This window comes from Mesoplodon densirostris, chromosome 5 (genome assembly GCF_025265405.1).
Source record: "Mesoplodon densirostris isolate mMesDen1 chromosome 5, mMesDen1 primary haplotype, whole genome shotgun sequence".
NCBI classification, from domain to species: domain Eukaryota; kingdom Metazoa; phylum Chordata; class Mammalia; order Artiodactyla; family Ziphiidae; genus Mesoplodon; species Mesoplodon densirostris.
Window position 1 is genome coordinate 107,564,396 of NC_082665.1, and position 16,329 is coordinate 107,580,724.

Below are 16,329 nucleotides of genomic sequence, written 5' to 3' on the forward strand. Positions count from 1 at the left end.
GATACTCAGAACCTCTGAGACTACAGATGCACATTTTGGGAGCCCCCCAGAGCACTTGTCCCAACAAGCCTAAGGCCAAACTAAGCATATCCACTGGAGAGTGTTGGATCATGGCGCAACCATTAGAAGGTTTTTCCCTGTCAATTTCCTATTCCTTTTGTTCTGTGGCTGTAACTGAAGGATGCTATTATCTTAAAACTTCATTTTATTACTACAAAATATACTCAGAATTTCCACTTTGGGTCTACAAGTATGGTGTTTTCAAAGTGTATTTCTTATACAGTTGGTAGTTTTAGACTCTTGGTAGTTTTAAAGTCACTCAGCTGTAACTACATAATAAGAGAGGCAAGTGTGAGCAGGTCAGCACCAGCATTAGCTGCCAGGAACATGGGAAAGTGAAGAACTAATTAATGATTCAAATATGCTTATAATTGAATTCTTTCCCTGACCCATTCACATTTTTTTCTTAATTCTTTGAAGTTTTCTAAGGCAGAAGTTTTAATTAAAAAAATAAGGGACTCACATGCCCAAAGGAAGAAAAGATGGTGATTATTTTCCCTCTTTCCTTTCTAGTAAACTAACAGGAAGAGATTTTCTCTGCCTAGGATAAAGAGAGACATAATGTGCAGTTTACAGAAATGGTTTCCTAAGACATAAAGGACTCTCTTTTCTCTAATTCTCATAAACAACAAGCTCTCTCTCTCATAGAAGGGCTGCAAAGGACAAACAGAACAACTGCATTTTTCCAGGCTTGAGGGGGGTCCCTAAAGAACTGGGGTACATAAAAAAGAAGCCCAGTTTAGACGTGTGCTCAGGCTTCCTAGGTACGGCAGTGTCACTCTGCTCTTGTGAAACATGTTTATATAAATGTTCACAGACAGTAAAAATAAATTACAAAGCGCAAAAGATAAAATGAAGAGAAAGACAGATGAAACCACTAAGATTTTTTTTTAAGCCACAAAATCTAAACAGATCAAGGCCTTTGGGCAGAATAAGAATCGCTAAAAATGGCTAACACAGCCCAGTGCAGTCATAGTAACAGGACCAGAGTTCATTACAGGGACAAAAACAGAGCACTGGGTTCCTGAGTTGAGGCTCCCACTTGGATGTCCCCTGTGCCCATCTTTGACTAACAGTACACATTTTCAGCTTCATGCCAGAATCATGCACGTGGGAACAACGAGTTCTTACTCAGTTTGGGAACAAGCAGGCTGCTGGCCAAATGCAAATAAATAGCATTTTACAGGACCCTCCTCTCCCCAGTTTAGCCAAAGCAATCTGGTTTGGCCAAGTGATTTTGAATTGCTCTGCTAAACCAATTGCACTGCAGTAGTCTAAGAGGCTTCATGTAACAAAAGCATTAAGATACATGAAGCTAATTAACTTCCACAGTCAACTCTCCAGGATGCATGTTAAGTTTGTAGAGAAGTTTGCAGCTACTTCCCAAATCACATTTTTAGATATATATGTTAACCTCCTACAATCCCCTCCCACCCATAACTGGTTCCAAAACTGCTGATTGCAACATTGACCATTAGAAATTTCCTTCCTTCTCAACTTATTTATTGGATGTGGAAACTAAATAAGTGTTCTTAATCTTTTCCTTTTGTTATTTTTTTAAGTCAACATTTCAGCAGTGGGGGTGGAGGTAGTGATGGGGAGTGAGAATAGGCTGAATTAATGGAATATTTTTACAAACGGAAGAAGAGAACTAAAAAATTTTACAGGTACTTTTAAAATTGAGATATAAATCACATCAATAAAACTCATCATTTTAAAGTTTGTTAATTCAGGAGTTTTTAGTATAATCACAAGATGTGCAACCATACATGTATGTTTTTTAACCATGCAGAACTGATTTACTAATATCTTTAAGACAGCAAGTAGTGTTTGCATGTAAAAAGTCAAAACTAGGAAAAGTTATCTCCATTCTCACCCTTGTTCTCTGTACATCAGGGGTTCTCAGAGTATGGTCCCCAGAATACAGCATCAACATCGCCTAGGAACTTGTTAGAAATGCAAATTGGGCCCCATCCCAGATGTACTGATTCAGAAAGTAATGAGTGGGGTCCTATAATCTATGTTTTAACAGACCCTCCAAGTGATTCTGATGCACAGTAACGTTTGAGAACAATTCCTCTAGATCAAGACAATTGCACTAGCTTCACATAACTATAGATTTGTAAATGCACATATATTTAACATCAATATATTTTAATAAAAAATATTTTATATTATATTTATACATTCATATTTATAATATATTTATAATAAATATCTGTACTATTTATGTCATATATTTATAATAAATATCTATTATAAAACATAAATATACATTTTTATAATAGATTTTTGTGAAGCCTGTCCTTCAAATCAATCCATCAATTTTGTTCTGCCAAAAACCACAGTCTAATAGCTATATTTAAAAGCAAACAAAGGAAAAAAAGAAAGGAAAAGCACAAGACCTCAAATGAAAATGAAATGCAAAATAAGTAAGCCTAGCTAAACTACACATTTTGTAAGATAATAAGTGTAAATGTAGATAAGATTCTCTGAGCTAGTCCTTCATTGATCTGCCCTATTTCTCTACCTTGTATCTCTAGCGTTTATCTATTACAGAGCAGCACCAAGAAGAAATCATAGGGTTCTAAACAGTGGAACACATTTTTTATTTAAAGTAAAAGTACCAGAGTTTTCCTTGGGATTCTAAACCCTAAACCTCAAAAGAGACACAGTAGAGCTGCCCAGGTTATAGCAAGACAAAAACTGGAGCCCATAAGGTCTCAGAACACGGTTTGAAACCAACTCATTTTGTTGAAACTTTTCCTTTCGTTGATGAAGAAAATAAAGCCCCCAAAGCTGATTTGTTAGGGTCCATATAGCTATAGGTTAAAATTATAATCCAGGCCTCCTGACATCCAATCCTAAACCTATTTCTCTACTAGACTGTACCCCTTCCACACTGGCCAGGCATTCCTTTTTCCTTTGGGTAAATTTAATGACTCAGATAATAGGAAAAGATAAACATTTTTAAAAAAAAAAGGTCTTCACTACCTACCATCCAAATACAACCACTGTTAAAAATCTGTTATATCTCCTTGCAGTTTTTTTTCTGTATGTAAATATGCATATGAACACACACATACATTTGTGCAACTTCCTATCTGGTTGTTTTTTCTACTTAATATTACATGTAAGCATTTTTCCAAGCTCTTCAATTTCCTTTAAAAATGGAAGTTTTAATGGCTGAATGGGGTTGCTTCACTGAGATCTATCATCTTTTATGCAATTAATCCCTTAGAATTAGATATTTGAGTTGTTTCCAACATTTTATAATGATAAATAAAGCTTCAGTGAGTATCACTGTATACAAATCTTTGTGTACTTCTGTGATTATTTCTCTGTGATAAACGCCTGAGAATAGAAATAGTAAGTCAAAACGTAAGAATAAGCTTCAATACATGATTGCCCAATTGCCATCTAGACAGGCAGGATATACTACAAGCTGTTTAATAAGTGCTTATTTAAATTCAATCTGAGCATATTATTTTTTCTATCTTTGTTAATTTGCTTGGCAAAAATTAGTGTCTTTCAAATCATGAATGGTTTTATATTAATCACCAAGTTTAAAAAGCATTTAAGAATTAAGCATATACTTACTATATGATCCAGCAATACTACTCTTAGGTATTTACTCAGGAGAAAGGGAAATATAATGTCTGCAAAGACTTGTGTACACCCATAGCGAAAACAACCTAAATGTTCATCAACTGATAAATGAATAAACATACAGTGGTATATCCATACTATGGATTATTATTCAGTAACAGAAAAAGAATAAAAAAATAATACATGAAAGAACATCATGAACCTCAAAAACATGCTAAGTGAGAGAAGCCAGACACAAAAGACTACATGCCATATGAAATTCTAAAAAACAAAACTATAGTAACAGAAAACAGGCCAGTGGTTGTCTGCGGCCAAGGGCAGGGCAGAGAATCTACTGGAAAGAGGCATGACAATACTATTTAGGGTGATAGAACTATATCTTGATTGTGGCAGTGGTTATACAACTGCAAATGATTACAGAAATTCATCGACCTCTTCATTTAAAATGGGTGAATTTTATTGTGTGTAAATTATACCTCAAGCTGGAAAAATCAAAACAAAAGCAAAAATCATTTAAGAAATTCTGAGGGGAAAACAACTTATTTTCATTTTTGTGTATTTTCTTTAAATTTTTGTCTGTGACAGACCTACTAGAGAATGGACTTGAGAACATGGGGAGGGGGAAGGGTAAGCTGGGACAAAGTGAGAGAGTGTCATGGACATATATACACTACCAAACGTAAAACAGATAGATAGTGGGAAGCAGCCGCATAGCACAGGGAGATCAGCTTGGTGTTTTGTGATCACCTAGAGGGGTGGAATAGGGAGGGTGGGAGGGAGGGAGACGCAAGAGGGAAGAGATATGGGGACATATGTATATGTATAACTGATTCACTTTGTTATAAAGCAGAAATTAACACACCATTGTAAAGCAATTATACTCCAATAAAGATGTTTAAAAAACAACAACATTTTTGTCTGTATTCATAATACTCTATGTAGCTGTAAGTATAGAGTATACGTAAATTTGTATTTAGACATTTTTATATCACAATTTTACATTTCTACAAAGTTTTCATGATTATAATTTAAAATAGTTATACATAATTGTCCAAAGCCCAGAACCATTCTCCTATCGTTAACAGGTAAATTACCAAATTTTAAAGCAAATGATTCCTCCTCAATATTTGGATGCCACCAAGTGGACAAACTGTAATATTACTGAGATTGAGTAGACCATTTTATAAATTTTAAAAAATAACAATTTGGTGTTTAAAATTTTAATGTAAAATTAATTTTTAAAACTAAATATATTTTAGTAATTAAAACAGATCATTTTATAAGTGTACCAGACCATGATGCTCATCTATCTCTTGTAGTAACTTAACTCTCAAATCTGAATCTCTGGAAATCAGTCAAAGAAAAGAACTTCTGTCAAAATCAGGGCCTTTACAAACTAAAACTACAGGTGTAAATGATAGACATGGGTCTCTCTTAAGCCCCAAACCAAAAAACATTTAGGGACCTACAAATGTAAATAGCCTTTGCTGTAGGCCAAATGACTTCCAACAAAACAATAAGTGCTTCCAGGAGGCACAATGAAACCAGTGATGAAACTGTGGTGAAGATTATCTGGAAAGCAGAGAAAGACAGCAGGAAACTCATTCCCCTTTGGGCAAAGCCTTGCTAACTCTCTTTAGAGTCACCAGTATTTTCTCCTTACAGTTCCTGGCCTTTCCAGTTCAAGCTTTTGCTATTGAAATGAAACAGTAACTGGTTAGAGCCACAAAAAGAAAGATTATTTCAGGGAAGTATTTGGTCCCTGCCAGGGTGGACAAAAGAATGACTTTTCAAAAGAAGCCTTTGAATGACACCTAGCCATTACCTACCACCAACCGAGGAGATGAACACTCTGCCTATAGCCCAACATTCCTCCCAATTATTTTTTCTGATGCTCTTTAACCCTCTCCACCTTGCTGCCAACCTCCATAAATCAAAAAGAAACATTTTTTTAAAAAAGAAATCTAGGAATGCCACTCCAAAGAACTCTTAAAGGAATGTCATGAGTCCATAAAGTGAGAAACCAGTGAGAGAGAGAAAACGTAGCTCACTGAGACAGAACCATGGCTTCATTGTGGTAAATTATAGAGCCTGTCTTCTAATGGCTGAAATGTTTGTTTGCTTGGTTTTTTTAAAATTTTAGTTATGTTTCTTAATAGAAGATACACTCATTCAATAAAAATACAAAAGGTACAGAAGAATAAAAAGGGACATCTACTTTTAACTGCTTCTGCTGGCTGGTCAGCCCCATTCCCAGAGGCAACCATCAATCCTCTCTTGTGAATAGTTACAGAAGTATCCTATACAAAGACAGTTACATATATACACTCTCCCTTATAAACATTCAAGCCCATCCCCCTTCTTGTTACACAAATGTTGAACCACTGTACACAATGATGCTTTTTTCATTTAACCATACAATACATCATGGCCTTCATACCATGTCAATACATAGAGTTTCTCATTCATTTTAAAACTGTATTTGCAAATGAAGCAATGGACAAATGACTAATCTCCAAAATATACAAATAGGTCATGGAGCTCAATATCAAAAAAACGACCCGATTAAAAAATGGGCAGAAGACCTAAATAGACATTTCACTAAAGAAAACATGCAGATGGCCAAGAGGTACATGCAAAGATGCTCAACTTCACTAATTATTAGAGAAATGCAAATCAAAACTATAATGAGGTATTACCTCACACCAGTCAGAATGGCCATCATCAAAAAATCTACAAACAATAAATGCTGGAGAGGGTGTGGAGAAAAGGGAACCCTTTTGCACTGTTGGTGGGAATGTAAATTGATACAGCCACTGTATCAACCTCCAGTATGGAGGTTCCTTAAAAAACTAAAAATAGAACCACCATATGACCCAGCAATCCCACTCTTGGACATAAACCCTGAGAAAACCATAATTCAAAAGGACACATGTTACCAAATGTTCATTGCAGCACTATTTACAATAGCCAGGACATGGAAACAACCTAAATGTCCAACGACAGATGAATGGATAAAGAAGATGTTGTACACATATACAATGGAATATTACTCAGCCATAAAAAGGAACGAAACTGGGTCATTTGTAGAGATGTGGAGTCTTGTCATACAGAGTGAAGTAAGCCAGAAAGAGAAAAACAAATATCGTATACTAACGCATGTATGTGGAATCTAGAAAACTGGTACAGATGAACCTATTTGCAGGGAAGGAATAGAGACATAGATGTAGAGAATGGACATGTGGACACAGAAAGGGAAGGAGAGGGTGGGATGTATTGGGAGATCAGGATTGACATATATACACTACCATGCATAAAATAGATAGCTAGTGGGAACATGCTATAAAGCACAGGAAGCTCAGCTAGGTGCTCTGTGACGACCTAGATGGGTGGGGTGGTGGGGGGCAGGGAGGGAGGTCCAAGAGGGAGGAGATATAGGTATACATATAGCTGATTCACTTCATTGTACAGCAGAAACTAACACAACATTGTAAAGTAATTATACCCCAGTTAAAAAAAAACTGTATCATATTCTATTTGGATGTACCATAAAATATTTAAGGAGTTCCTTATTAAGATGGACATTTAACTTGTTTCCAATTTGTGCTAGTTTTATTATTATCTTCTTTACCTGAAACTCTCTGGGCAAATTTGATTGCTTCTTCAACCGGATCTGAGTTCACAATTTTATCTAGAATACCCAGCTTAAGAGCTTCATTTGCTGAAATATGTCTTCCTAAAAGAAAACAAAATAAAACAAATCAAAGAACAATGTGAGATTAAACCAAAAACATCACTCTCTCTAGTAGGAAAATTCACTTGTCCTGGGTATAAACATCTGTTACTAAATAAACAAGCACCACGCTGACTGTTACAGTGGAAAGATTACTGCAGAGGTAATCAGAAATTTTGGATTCAAGTTCCAGCTCTACCTTGCACTATTTGTGTGAACTGTACGAGGACCACAATTTCTTCGTTGGTAAATGGCAATAATTATGCTTACCTTGGTAATTCTGAGTATTAAGTGAAAATAATACATTTCCCTTCTATTCTATAAATCTCTATTAGAAGCACTCTATGAACTATAAATCTCTATATAATAATGAGGATTTATTGTTTGATGATAATAGAGATAAAAAATAGTAGCAGCACAGCAATAGCAGTATTATCTGTTCTTATACTAGCATACACCAAGGGCTGCCACTGATTACGAACTGAGTCCTCAAACACAAATATAGATGGATAGACAGGGGAAAAGAATTATTAAGTTGATATCACATAAGTTATAATCAAAATTTCACAGGAAAAGTGGGGTGGACCTCTGCCATTTTTTGGCTACCCAGCATCTCGACCCTCCCTTAGTTTGTGGAATTGCTAATGTGTGAGCTTTGGAGCTAAGAAGGAAGCTAAAAAGGAAACAGAGATAATCAGACAATTGTTCCTTCAGACCTGGCGCTAGGGTGTGTCCCATGATCCCAAGCTTGGCAAACTGAGTGCTCAGTTGAGGGTTTTTAGCTGGAGTGAGTAACACTAAGGAACAGCAACAGCGTAAATCTCACTTCGCAGGTGGTGACATCTAGTGTCTGGTGGCGGTGGTGCCAGGAGCATCTACCATCCACTAGTGACACTGGCAGCCTCTGATATAGACTGGAAGCTCTAGGAGGTTACAGAAGTTTGATGAGGGTTTGCATTACTCCCACGTTCTCCAGCAGGCATAAATACGTAATTTGATCTGCACACTCTGAAGCAGGAGGTTAAGGGATATAAGCTTCCTTCACCACAGGGTCAGGAGAGAGACAGCGACACATTGCTTGCTTGTTTACCAGCACCATCTGGGCTTCTGAAGAGCAATCACCAAGTCAGTCTTGCTGGCAACAACTCCATGGTCTTTGTTGCTCTCACAGAGTGTTGGTGGATGCCATCTCTGAGACAAACCCTCCATTCCCAGTTCTTATTAGTGCTTCAGAGAGCTACCAATGACTTTTCTTGATCAGATAGACAATTCAATGATTTTGGGCAGGGGTCACTCTGTAACAGCAATATTTGGGCAGTTTTCTGGAAATGCCTTTGAAAACAGGCTTCCAGTTCTCTGCCTGGGGTGAGGAGGGCAGTGGGGGGTGGGCAAGTGGCTTCAAGGGTGAAGTCTCCTCTGTACAAAATCACTTGAGTGAGGGCTGAGTGAATCAGACTCTCTAGGTTAAGGGGCCCAAAGGGACACGGAATGGAATATGAAAACCTGGGTACTAAAAGGATCTTTGGGGCAACTGAGCAGGGGAAACATGAGATGTCCACAGGATGAACTGAAACTTCCGTTAGCTGTAATGTTTTCTTCTGACCTGGATTTCACAAAAGTTGGAAGGACCACTACTGTTCTTACGGAGTCAATGAGATTTCAGGTACTTTTATTCTGTTTCAAGGACCTGAAGACACAGCTCTGTATATCCAACCCAAATCCTCATGCTGAGATTTAAACTTGCTCTTTCTTGTGCTGCTCTGAGTGTAGACAATAACCACTGTCCAATCTAATAAAAGCCCTGCCTAGATCTACTATAAAGAGACTGGGGCAACTGAAGTTGAGACTTCTTCAAGCCAGGTAATCTCAATTCTTTCCAATTTTCTTTGTGGCTTCTTTTCCAAGCTTTAGGAAAAAATTTCTACATGGAACCCTTTCCAGATGCCATTTTAAAGTCCCCTTAAAGTTGTACAGACTACTTAAAAAGATAGATGTCCAACAAAGATGTTAAAAAATAAAATAAAATAAAGTAAAAAGATAGGTGTATGTTTCCAATGTTAGCTTTCTTCTAATTGACTGTGACCTTCTCTATGCAAATCAAAATCTATCATATTCTTACTATTTTTACCTCTTTTCTTCATCATGTTAAAAATAGTGATATTTCTATAAGCCGCAGTGCTTTGAAAAAGGTGAATCCTAGTTCACTTTATTTCTTTTTGTCAAAGAAGCCAGATTCCTTCCTGATTTCCTCCAAGATATTCTTGCCCTTCAGGCTTAATACTGAAAGCAGGAACACACAATTCCTCAATATTCCCCCACATGCTTTAATTTCTATAAACCTTAGAATTTACAGACTCATTTCACACTATTATGATTTCCCCCTATATTTTATGCTGCTTTGCTTCCTTTCTATTTTGTCTTTTGCAGAATGAACCCTCTCACGTGCTTTGAATTTCTGTAGTATGTTGGGTTGATTGTAAGCATCCTCTTATGAATTCTGCATTAGGTACTTAAAATAGTTCACATTCTTAAAAGTGTACTTATCATACCACTGTAAATTAAAGCAATTTCTAATCTAATTTATTGAAGACAAGAAATTTAGTTTTTAACTCCCTTTTCATGCTCTAAAGAATTTATGACATCTCCCCATTTAAAGGGGGAAAAGCCATTTTAGACTTTAGTCTAAATTATATATTAGTAACTGTATAAATCTTACACTAGTAATTATATATTAGTCATAATATAGACTCATTATTTTCTAATTTGGACCATGTGTGCACAGTTTTGTATTGTGGTTTCTGTGTCAAAACATAAGTGTATTGGGGCTTCCCTGGTGGTGCAGTGGGTAAGAATCCGCCTGCCAATGCAGGGGACAAGGGTTCGAGCCCTGGCCCAGGAAGATCCCACATGCCACAGAGGAACTAAGCCCCTGCGCCATAACTACTGAGCCTGTGCTCTAGAGCCCGAGAGCCACTACTACTGAGCCCGTGAGCCACAACTACTGAGCCTGCGCGCCTAGAGCCTGTGCTCTGCAACAAGAGAAGCCACTGCAATGAGAAACCCACACACCACAACTAAGAGTAGCTCCCGCTTGCTGCAACTAGAGAAAATCCCGCACACAGCAACGAAGACCCAATGCAGCCAAAAATAAATAAAATAAAATAAATAAATTTATTTTAAAAAATAAGTGTATTGATTAGCAGTTCTCAAATTTTTTAGTCTTGACACTCCTTTGCACTCTTAAAAATTATGGAATACCCCAAAGAGCTTTTTTTTATATGGGTTATTTCTATTAATATTTACTATATTAGAAATTATAACTGAGAACTTTAAAAATGTATCTTTATTAAATCACTTTAAAATAACCATGATAAACCTATCACATATTAACATAAATAAATTTTTATGCAAAATAACTCTATTTTCAAAATTTTAAAAATTTAGTGAGAAGAGTGTTGTTTTATATTTTTGCAAATTTCTTTAATGTCTGGCTTAATAGAAAACAGTTGGATTCTCATTTCTGCTTCTGCATTCAATCTGCTTTGATACCACATGGCATACAATAACCTCTGGAAAATTCCACTGTATATTTGTGAGCGAATGAGAGTGGAAAAGGCAAGCAATGTCTTATTATTATGAAAATAGTTCTGACTCCATGGATCCCCCACTCCTTGCCCCCCGCCCATACACAATAGTCTTAGGTACACCTAGGAGTTCCTGGGCCGCACTTTAAGAACTCCTGATTTAGACCACATTTAAGACTGTATAGCATCTTAGTATACAAATGTTCCATACGTTGAGAATTTATTTGTGGCTGGAGTGATTTTAGCTGTTTCAAGAGTAACCTTTTGTTGTGTTTTGTTTTTATCCTTTGGAAGCTTGCAGGAGTCTATTTCCTGGAAATTTAAAATCTTTATCAAAATACAAAGCATTGACATCTCATCAGTTTTTCCAGGAAAATTAGGTGCTTACTAAAATACAATCTCTGATTCTTTTATGTATCTGAAGAGATTCTTCTATTTTTTCCTATGGTTATTGTTTCTCCCCTTTTCGCTTTGTGCTCTGGGAGCTTTTATTATTCATAGCAGAGGCCTCGATTATAGACCTCTCATGTCTGCTGCCTTCATTTACATTTTCTGTATTTTTTTTAGAAATTCTTCTGAATTCTATAAATGTGTCTCTATCCTCTATGTTGCTGATTCAGTAGTCTGTTCTATTGCATCTTTTTTTATTGCTTCAAAAGTTATTTTGCCTAATGTTTTGATTTTAAACAGGGTGTTCTTATTTAATAAATAAAATTTTCTTTTCTAATTTAGAATATTGTGAGTTTTCTAAGATTTTTGTTGCCTTTAATCTGTTTCAACAGACTCACATTTATGTTTCATTTTTCTAATGACACAGAATATTTTCATAGGGTTTTATTTTTTTGGTGTGTTTGCTTGTCTTAGTCATGAAATAATATTTGCTGATATTTATTATTGCTGACTGGGAGCCCTGGGTATTAAAACTCACCCTTAACATCTTGTTCGAGTATAGAGAAAACCCACATGGACCTAACTAAATCTGAAAGACTGGCAGGATAAAGATGCCATTCGCAACTTCTTCCCCAGTACCCTAGGTGGCAAGAGGTACCTCATCAAAGACTAGAGTCTGAGGGCATCCCTGTCCTGGGAAAGATCATAAAGTATCTATGGGGCTGAGACAAAGCTCTATGAGAATAGAGAAGAGGCTTTCTATGCTGTTCAGTGAAAAAGAAAGATAGGACCTAGAAAATAACAGCAGAAGGAACATCAGGGTACTGTAGTTTTCATCATTTGATTGGACAGAGAACGTCAGGGAATGAACTGCATTGTGCTCAAGCGTGTGTTTTGTGGTTACTGCTAAAGATTCAGTTGTTTTCAGGTGGCATTTTAAGGGAATTGTGGAGAAGCAGTGGTTGTTGTAATTGTTCCACTTTCCAGAATTATCTCTCTTATGGTTTTCAGAAGATCAGAAAAGGTTAGCTATTTATTAATTTAATCTAAATTTATTTACTTATTAATTTCCTATGGGGGCAGTGCCTATAGAGCTGGTATTTTTCTTCATTAACATCAGTAGGGAATCTTCAACTTTCGGTAACAATTTTTTAGCATCCCTTCTTAGAAAAAAAATGTTTTCCAGAAGCAAGAGTCTTAATATCATCATTATTAATGGCTACTGTATTAGTTTCCTATACAGATTACCACAAACATTGCATCTTAAAACAGCACACATTTATTACCTTAGTTTAGGAGTCAGAAATCTAAAATAGGTCAGCAGAATTGTGCTCCTTCTGGAGGCTCTGAGAGAGAATCTGTTTCTGGGCTTTTCTAGCCTCTAGAGGCTGCCTACATTTCTTCTTCTCTTCCTCCATCTTCAAAGTCAGCTGTGTATCATCTTCTACCCCTCCTGCCTTCCTCTTCTAATGATGCTTGTGATAAATTGGGCCTACCTAGACAATCTAGAATAATCTCCCATCTTGAGATCCTTAATTTAATCACACTTGCAAGGTCCCTTTCGAATGTAAGGTAATATATTCACAGGTTCTAGGGATTAGGATGTGGACATCTTGGAGAGAGGCATTATTATGCCTACCACAGTTAACATTTATAAAATGTCTCCTCTGTGACAGGTACTATACCAGATGCAAGTCATGTAATTTCATTATTCCTTACACCACTATGTGGTTGTTTTACTGATGATAAAATGAAGACTGAGAGAAGTTCAGACAATCTCCCTTCTAAATTTCAGGCCAGTCTATCCAACTGTCTACCTGACACCTCAAGCTGGATGTCAAACCTTAACATGTCCAAAACTAAGCTCTTGTGATTCCTCCCTACAACCTGCTCTACCAGCAGAATTCCCCTTTTCTCAGTAATGGCACCATTCTTCCAGCTGCTGAGGCCATTAGAATCATCATGTTCTCTCCCCTTTCCCTCACCTCTCACATTTGATCTGTCACAAAATCCTGTTGGCTCAAAATATATCCAGAATTTGACCATGTCTCATCATTTACATTGTTACCACTCAGGTCTAACCTCCTGTCATGGCTCCCTTGGATTATTAAAGCAGGCTTCTAATCAGTCTTCCTATTTCTGGCCTTACCTCCAATTAATATATTTTCAGTAGCCAGGGTGATCTTTTAAAAAACATTAAGTGACAGCATTTTGTTAGTTTTCTGCTCAAAACACTCTAATGCCTTTCTACCTCATTCAGAAGAAAAGCCAAAGTTCTCTCTATAATCTTCAAGGCCCTACCTGATGTGACTTCACCCCCTACTACTCTTCCCCTTACTCAACTTACTCTAGCTTCATTGACCTTCTTGCTGTTCTTTGAAATTTCCAAGTATGCCCCTACCTCAGGGCTTGGTATTTGTTATTTTCTCTGTGTGGAATATCTTCCTCCAGATATTGGCATAACAAGCTTCCTCCATCCTTCAGGTATTCACTCACATTCATTTTGTAGGAAAGCCTTTCCCAACTATCCTACCTAAAATATTACCCAACCCCCAGCCCTATCATTTTACATTTCCCCTTTCTGTCTTATGTTTTCTCCTTAGCACTGATCTCCATCTAACCTACCATGTATACTACTTACATAATAGGTAGGCATGGAGTTTAAGAAGAGTATACAGTGTGGTAGCTGGTCTCCAAAGTGACCTGCTATGTGTTTGACCTCTAGGTATTCAAGTTCCCCTCCCAAGTTGGATAGGGAAGACTTGTATAATCAATAGAATAGTTCAGAAAAGAAGGCATGTGACTCTAAAGCTAGGTCATAAAAGACACTGCAGTCTTTGCCTTGCTCTCTCTTGGATCACTCACTCTAGAGGAAGCCAGCTTCCATGCTGTGAGGATATGCAGGCAGCTCTAGAGAGAGGTCCACGTGGAGAGGAAATGAAGCCTCCTGCCAACAGTCAGCAGCAGCCATCCATGTGAGTGCGCCGTCTTGGCAGTAGATCTTGGAAGTAGATCCTCCAGCCCCAGTCAAGTTTTCAGATGACTATGGCCCCAGTCAGTATCTTGACTGCAACTTCATGAGAAACCTTGACCTAGAACCCAACTAAGCTGTTCCCAAATTCCTGACCCACAGAAACAAGGGAAGAAAAACACTGCCAATCAAACCACAACTCACAATGAATGTAAGAGGCGTCCTGATTTCAAAGATGTGGAAAACACTGTGCATTTTTGAATTGATAATTATTGTTATTGTTGTTGTTTTCTATATATAATCTCCATAAGGGCAGGAGTTTTTGTAGGTTGGATTTACCTCTATAGGCCCACTGCCTACAACAGAGCCCAGCACATGAGAAAAAATTAAACAGCTGCTGCATGAGTGAATAAAAATTAATTTGTACAAGGCATATTGTTTATATGTGGTACAGCTGGGATTCAAGCTCAGGTCTTTGATTCTAAATATTGTGCTCTTTCTATTGCCCATTCTTTGGGATATAGTCTATTACCAAGATCCTTATCTTATTTTTACTCAATCCTCCTCTTTTACTAAAGTCAGATATGGGAATAATAACATATAGCTAACACTTTTTACCATGTCTAGGACTGTCCTAAGCACACTGTATGCATTAAGGTATCTAGTCTTCACCACACCACCATATGGTAGGTGCTATTGTCACAAACATTTATGAGGAAACTAAGGCACAGAGAGGTAAAGTGTCTGACCCAAGGTCTCATTAGTTCTACCTGTTTGGAGTAAATAGTTATGCATGTTCTTTGATCCAACCTCACTTCGACTGGCACTATCTTTCTATGTCTTATCATATTTGGTAAATTCAGGGTCTCTAGATGATTTCTACTGTTGCATTGTTCACATTCCCTATTGAAAGATAAAACTTCTATTTGAAGCTAATATCTTAACACCTGGGAAATGAAAAATGCAGTCATTTCCAAACTAAAACTTGAAATCTTTCCTTGGAAATTCTGGTTTTAATTCTTATTTATATTATAATTTCTAAATTAGATCTGAATATAATGCACCCTATGTGAAACCAGTGTCTATGAGTAGACACTTAAATGTGATTAGGGCTTTGTATATACCTTCATTTAGAAGGCACTCACATTTGCTCTTCATGGTAACTTTTGAGAAGCTCTCAGAAAAGGCATTCTTTACGTTTAAAGATGAGAAAATTGACATCAAAGAAGTTAAAGTATCCTCTTAAAATTACATGGGTAGGGAATGGTCAAGCCAGAATGTTTCTAAATCCTAGTCCAGTTCCTCACATTGAACTAGACAGCCATTCGCAGGGTTAGTACTGACCTGAGGTAATTAAGTCAAGTGCAGCAGGAACTCCAATAAGTCTGGGGAGAAGCTGGGTTCCTCTTGCACCAGGAAGGATTCCTAGTGTGACTTCTGGGAAGCCAACTTGAGCCTATCGAAGATTGAAGGCATAAAGGTCATTAGAATGAGATTATATATTCAGGGTCAAGGAAAGCATTCCCCTGGGTTTCTCACACCCTCAAAAACATTGCTGCATAGAATTCAGTGAGAGTTTCTACAGAGGAAATTAGTGCACACCCTCTCCTTTAACTAATAGCATAAATAGAGCTGTGCCATCCCTAAGTCTTCATGTTGAAACACATCCCCAGCTTCTTACATAATTCTTCTCTGACCCTATTATGACCTGTCTCAGCCAACACAAATAATAGTCTCCAGAAACAGTTTTATGGAGCCCTGAAAGAGCCAAGCAGTCAAGAAATTAAAAAGACAATTCACAGAATGGGAAAAAAATTTGCTAATAATATATGTGGAATATATAAAGAACTTTTACAACTCAATAATAAAAAGACAAATGATCCAATTCAAATGGGCAAAGCATCTGGATAGATATTACTCCAAAAAGATACAAATGGCCAATAAGCACCTGAAAAGATGCTCAATATCATTAGCCATCAGGG

At 37.1% G+C, this 16,329-nt stretch overlaps 1 protein-coding gene across 2 annotated transcripts in view; it reads right to left on the reverse strand.

Moving 5' to 3' along the window:
* The window catches only part of EHHADH (enoyl-CoA hydratase and 3-hydroxyacyl CoA dehydrogenase), a 57,614-nt gene that overhangs the window by 20,064 nt on the left and 21,221 nt on the right, over window positions 1-16,329 (reverse strand). For both annotated transcript variants that reach the window (XM_060099250.1, XM_060099251.1), the window contains 2 exons: window positions 15,692-15,803; window positions 7,301-7,405 (listed from right to left, as the gene is read on the reverse strand). In XM_060099250.1, the coding sequence (XP_059955233.1) occupies window positions 7,301-7,405; window positions 15,692-15,803 (217 nt within the window). The remainder of the gene's footprint in view (window positions 1-7,300; window positions 7,406-15,691; window positions 15,804-16,329) is intronic.